The following is a 5,330-nucleotide window of genomic DNA, read 5'->3' as shown; positions in this document are numbered from 1 at the left end:
ATCAACCCCTGTGTGATGGAGCTCTGCAGGTTCTTTCAGCTGTGCCTCTGTGTTGGTCAGAGAAGATATTCCAGAAAGGAAGCCATGAGGTAAAACCTGGCACTATTTTTTCTTTCTTGGTCTGCTTAAAATACTCCTTTGGGCTTTTTGTTCCCAAATGACAATTTTCAATCACCAATGATTATTATGGAGGGTCTGTGGCCACTGGCTGAGACCCAAATGTGTCCCAGGGCACTGATCCGTACCTGATCTGGCTTCAGTATTCCAGCTAAGGGAAAAAAGCCCAGTTGCATCTTTCCAAACATCCAATGGCATCACTGAGGTTGGAATCTAGCTTTTTACTTCCATATTTAGTAGTAGCAGCATGATGTACTGTGCTTATCATGGAATCATAGATTGCTTTGAGTTGAAAGGGAACTAAAGACCATTTATTCCAACTCTGCTGCCATGGGCAGGGACACATTCCACTGGACCAAGCTGCTCCAACCCTAATCCAACCTGACCTTGAACACTTCCAGGGATGGGGCATCCACATCTTGTCTGGGCAACCTGTGCCACTGTCTCACCACCCTCTCAGTAAAGAATTTCTGCCTACTATTTAATCTGAACCTGCCCTCTTTCAGTCTGAAGCCATTCCTCCTTACCTTATCACTCCATGCCCTTGTCCAACGTCCCTCACCTTATGAAACATAACAAGCCTCTTATCTTTAACTGCATCTCCTATCTGTAACTCCATCTTCAGATACTGTGTTGAATACTATTCCTGGTTTGTGAAAAATGCAAGTTATGTCTGCGAAAGAGTCAAAAGGGTTGCTTACTCCCACAGTAAGTACATTTTCACTTTATATCTCTATATCTCTCCACACCTTGTTATGAAGATATAACAAAGATTTTTGCATATCCACAAAATATTTGCTGTCATCAGATAGCTATTTTATCTGATAATGATTTTTAAAGGATTAAAAAAATTATTTTACCTTCATGCATGTTTTAACATTTTCTTGTAAAACCTCTTCTAACTAATATTTTCTTGTGTTCTTCCAGCATTGAAGCAAAAATGCCTTAAAAACATCTGTACATCAGTTTAGAGCACTGAGAAATTTTACTGCAAGTTGGAAGACTGGTGGCAGTTTTAGTTTTCTTTTTGATTTCTCAGAAAGAAACCTGTTATTTGTAAATATTTGAAATCAGACAAGCTATTAACCAGATGTTAACCTAGAAATGTCTCCTCCACCAAGTCATTGTAAAAATAATGTCTAAAAACCAGAGATTTTTATACAAGTGATGTAACTGCAATAAAAACATTACAAGTCTTTTTAAAATCTTATTTATAAAAGATATTTACATGGCTGGCTAATGAATGCAAACAGTTTCTATTTATTTTATTGATATATGAGACACAGTAATCAAAATTAACGAATGCAAAATAATTTAAAAGCAACCTGAAACATTGAAGACAAGCAGAACTCTCTGGTGTTAAACACATGCAGATTACCTTCTAAATCAAAAACTTTCATTACTTTAGCAATTCCTGTTGTGCCAACCCAGGAAGTGACAGAATCTTTTGTACTCGAGATGTATTTGTGTGAGCTCGCCAGGATTCACAGAAACATGGAATTATAGAATGGTTGGGTTGGAAGGGACCTTAAAGATTTTCTACTTCCAGTCTCACCAGATCAGGTTGCTCAGGGCCCCTTCCAACCCAGCTTTCATTTCCTTCATATGCAAGTCTGGTGAACTAAAAAGCAGTTCTAGAAAAAAATGAAAGAATAACCAAATCAATTACATTATCCCATAGTTTTCTACGCTGCAGCAACATTATGCTACCAGAGTATGTCATCAAGCCATTAATACTGTTTTTAAATAAGAAGTTTATTTGCACTATAGCTGCTGCACATTGATGTTTCACTGAAGAGAGATGTTCAAAGGCAAAGCCAAGGAGGAAAATAACAATATGAGCAATGCTGACCCCCGGGAGAGGTGGGATGCAGTAGTTCTCTTCTAAAATACATTTTGCTGTTGTGCTTAATAGTGTGAGAGAAGAACTTCTGTCATGTCAAAGAGCAGGATAGATTGGAGTGGTACCAATTTCAGCAGATATTGAAAGTTAGGCCAATGGAATAAATAGGAATGTCAATACAGTGAGCATGTGCTGGGAATAAGACACGCTGCTATCCAGAAGGACCTCAACAGGCTGAAGAAATGAGCCAACAAGAACTTCACAAAGTTCAAGAAGTGCCATAACATGGCTGTGGCACTGCCATGCTGTGGGAGGTCTCACCCTGTTGCAGCAGCCTCAGTCTGTGCCCATTGTCTCTTGCTGTGTCACTGGGCACTGCTGCACAGAGACTGGCTCTGTCCCATTGCACCCTGCCCTCAGGTGTTTACGGACTGATGAGATCCCCCCAAGGCTCCTCAAGGGAAGAGTCCCAGCTCTCTTGTCCCCTGAAATAGGAGCCTCCTCCAGCTACATCTCATAAGCTCTTGGAGGTCTATTGCACACCCAAATAAGCTTAGCTACCTTAGAAGGCATAAAATCAGCAGGATGGCTTCTATTGCAGTGTTGGAAACAAAAAGGTTTTAATAAAAGACAAAATAACAAACTCTTTACAGAGAAAAACCAATTTAGGGGCAAGAGGCCCTCCTGCCCTTGGTGAAACACCTCACAAAAGCAATTAGTTTCTTTGTTCTCTTCTTTTTTTAGTAAATGGCCTAGGCAAGAATTTTTGGCTCCTGTCCAGTTAGCTATCCTTAAGTTTGAGGTGAAGTCCCCTGGGTCCTATGAGATGCCTTTTTCACCTAATCAAAGAGAAAAACTTCTGGCCTTATTTCCTTTTTAAAGGGACAAAGGATAGTTTTGTCTCCATCAACAAGAAGCACATTCCTACAGCCCCCTCCTCATGAGAGATGTTCTGGTCCCTTCATCATCTCTGTGCCCCTTCTCTGACCTGTCCCAAGTTTTTCCATGTCTGTCCTACACTGGGAAGCCCAGAATTGGACACAGCCCTGCAGATGTGGCCTCACCAGTGCAGAGCAGAGGGGCAGAACCCCTCCTTCAACCTGCAGGCAGCACTTTGCCCAATGCAGCACATGCTGAGCCCTCTCTGCTGCAGGGGCACCCCTCTCACTCCTGTTCAACCCTGTGTCCAGCAGGAGCCCAGGTCCTTTTCTAGCAAGCTGCTTCCCAGATAGGTGGCCACCAGCACATCTTGGTGTGTGAGGCTGCACCTCTCCAGATGCAAGACTTGGCTCTTCTTGTTGAACTTCATGGAGTTCCTGTTGAGGTCCTGGATGGCTGCATGACCCTTGGAAATTCCAGTCACTCATCCCATTCAGTGTCACCTGCCAGCTCTCTGAGGGTCCATTCTGCCCCATCATCCAGCCCATTCATGGAGATGCTAGGCAGGGCTGGATCCAGCACTGGCTGCTGGAATGCACCACCAGGCACTGGCTTCCCAATAGACCCTGTGCCACTGGCCACCACCCTTGTGGCCTCACCAGTCCATTTTCAACCACCTCCCCAGGCACATCCAGCTCAGACATCAACAGCTTCTCCATGAAGATCTTACAGGTGACCGTGAAAACCTTTTTTCCTGAAAACTTTGTAGGTCACAGAGTCAAAGGGCCTTTTGCTCATGTAAGTATTTTTACAATTCCCAACTGTCAGACTTCTCACTTCTCCATGCTGCAGTTCAGTGGGCAGTTTGTCTCTGTTGAAGGACTCTTTGAAGGGTAGCTGTGTCTGGCCCTGGCAGAAAGCACACCTTCCTGATGGAAAGCAGCCTGCCCCAAGCTCACTGAACCAACCTTCTCCTGCATTTCACTCAGCCTTGGACCAGAGCCACTGGGGATAGATTAAAGAGGACTTCCCAACCCTGAGGAATGCCAGTGTTTAAAGCTGTGTAAACTCTCACTCATCTTTCATCACCAAACACTCTCTTGCTAAGCCATTAAAGCCACATTCACATGCCCAAGAGATTTTGGGAGTGATTAATAACAATGGCATGTCTGTTATTTAATTACAGCCAAGAGCATTAGGGAAAGTTATTATATGGTGAAGGCACCTGCAGTACAGACTTCCCAGTATAGATCCTTTACATGGCTGGAGCCATATTACAGATACACTGGGCATAAAGACTCCAAGGAATCTCATGGCAGAATTAATTAATAAATGTTGAAGTGGGTTTGATAAAGGAAGGAATCACATGGGTGAGGTCTACATCCAAGTGGGTATAAATAAGTTAGTACTGGCTTTTCTGATACTCATTTGTTTTCCATCCAGCTGCTTTGGGATAATATCCCTCAAGGTAAGTTTTTCTAGATGTTCTCCATAATAAGGGAAGCAAGAAGAAAACAAAGTAGAATAAGCTATTTGTAACTTTGCAGTAATAGACAAAAAACATAGGGAAGAGATTTGGGAAAATAGACTATAAATGTTTAGAGCTGTTAGATTTATAATTTCACTTCCTGATAAAATATTACAAGATTTTCTATTAGAAATTCATTCCATATTTGAGTTAAGAAAAGCAGATAATAATAAGCAGGTACATATATGTGTGTGTGTTCATTTTTTTGGCTGTAAAATGTCCTATGCTTGACTTACTTGTTTGAAATTTAAAGTAATTTGTGACTGTAGTTAAAAACCAATCTGTCATCTTCCATTTCATGAATACTAGTGCAACACATTGAGAAGAATTTCTTACACACATATCTTGAAGATCTCCAAATAACATCATTATTTATTCCTCATTAGGAAAAATTATGATATATTAGATGAGTCTCAACATAGATTAGAATAAATGTTTGACTACAATTTTTTGTGATATGAAGTAAATATAATGGATTGTGGATAAACTGAATTCCAATAGATATAATATCAGAATAACTTCATTTACACAGCGTTTCACAGTATCTTCATTTAAACATAAGAATTGTTTGCACATTGTATGAGATGAAGGAAGATGTGAAAACTGTTTGCAAAACAAAAGAAACTGCAAGCACACCATTTTATTGCTACATGGCAACTTCATAGTCTCTTGACTCAAAGCAATACCAAAATTAATATTGTTAGTCAGACTTTTAGACAACATTGGTAAAATAAGGATATATAAGGTTCATCTTTCCTTTAATATGTGCATTTACTATGAGAAGGGTAAAAACTGAATTTTATCAAGCAGAAATATATCCAGGCTACAAAAGAATGATTTCCCAAGATGGTGTCTTCCTAATCCCAGATTGAAGAGATAACATTCTGTCTAACATTTTACTTGACTCACCAGGCACACCAGTCTGCTGTGTGACTTTTTTCTTGTCTTTGGATTAAACAAAAA

General features: G+C 40.5%; 1 protein-coding gene across 1 annotated transcript in view; it reads left to right on the top strand.

Moving 5' to 3' along the window:
- The window catches only part of HHLA1 (HHLA1 neighbor of OC90), a 15,133-nt gene extending 13,901 nt beyond the window's left edge, over positions 1-1,232 (top strand). The window contains exons 13-15 of the mRNA XM_059479365.1: positions 2-89; positions 743-825; positions 1,045-1,232. Of these exons, the coding sequence (XP_059335348.1) occupies positions 2-89; positions 743-825; positions 1,045-1,088 (215 nt within the window). The 3' untranslated portion in view covers positions 1,089-1,232. The remainder of the gene's footprint in view (position 1; positions 90-742; positions 826-1,044) is intronic.
- Positions 1,233-5,330: the final 4,098 nt, after the last annotated feature.

The sequence above is a fragment of the Ammospiza nelsoni genome, chromosome 1 (assembly GCF_027579445.1).
Source record: "Ammospiza nelsoni isolate bAmmNel1 chromosome 1, bAmmNel1.pri, whole genome shotgun sequence".
NCBI lineage: Eukaryota > Metazoa > Chordata > Aves > Passeriformes > Passerellidae > Ammospiza > Ammospiza nelsoni.
This window is presented reverse-complemented; position numbering and strand designations above follow the sequence as displayed.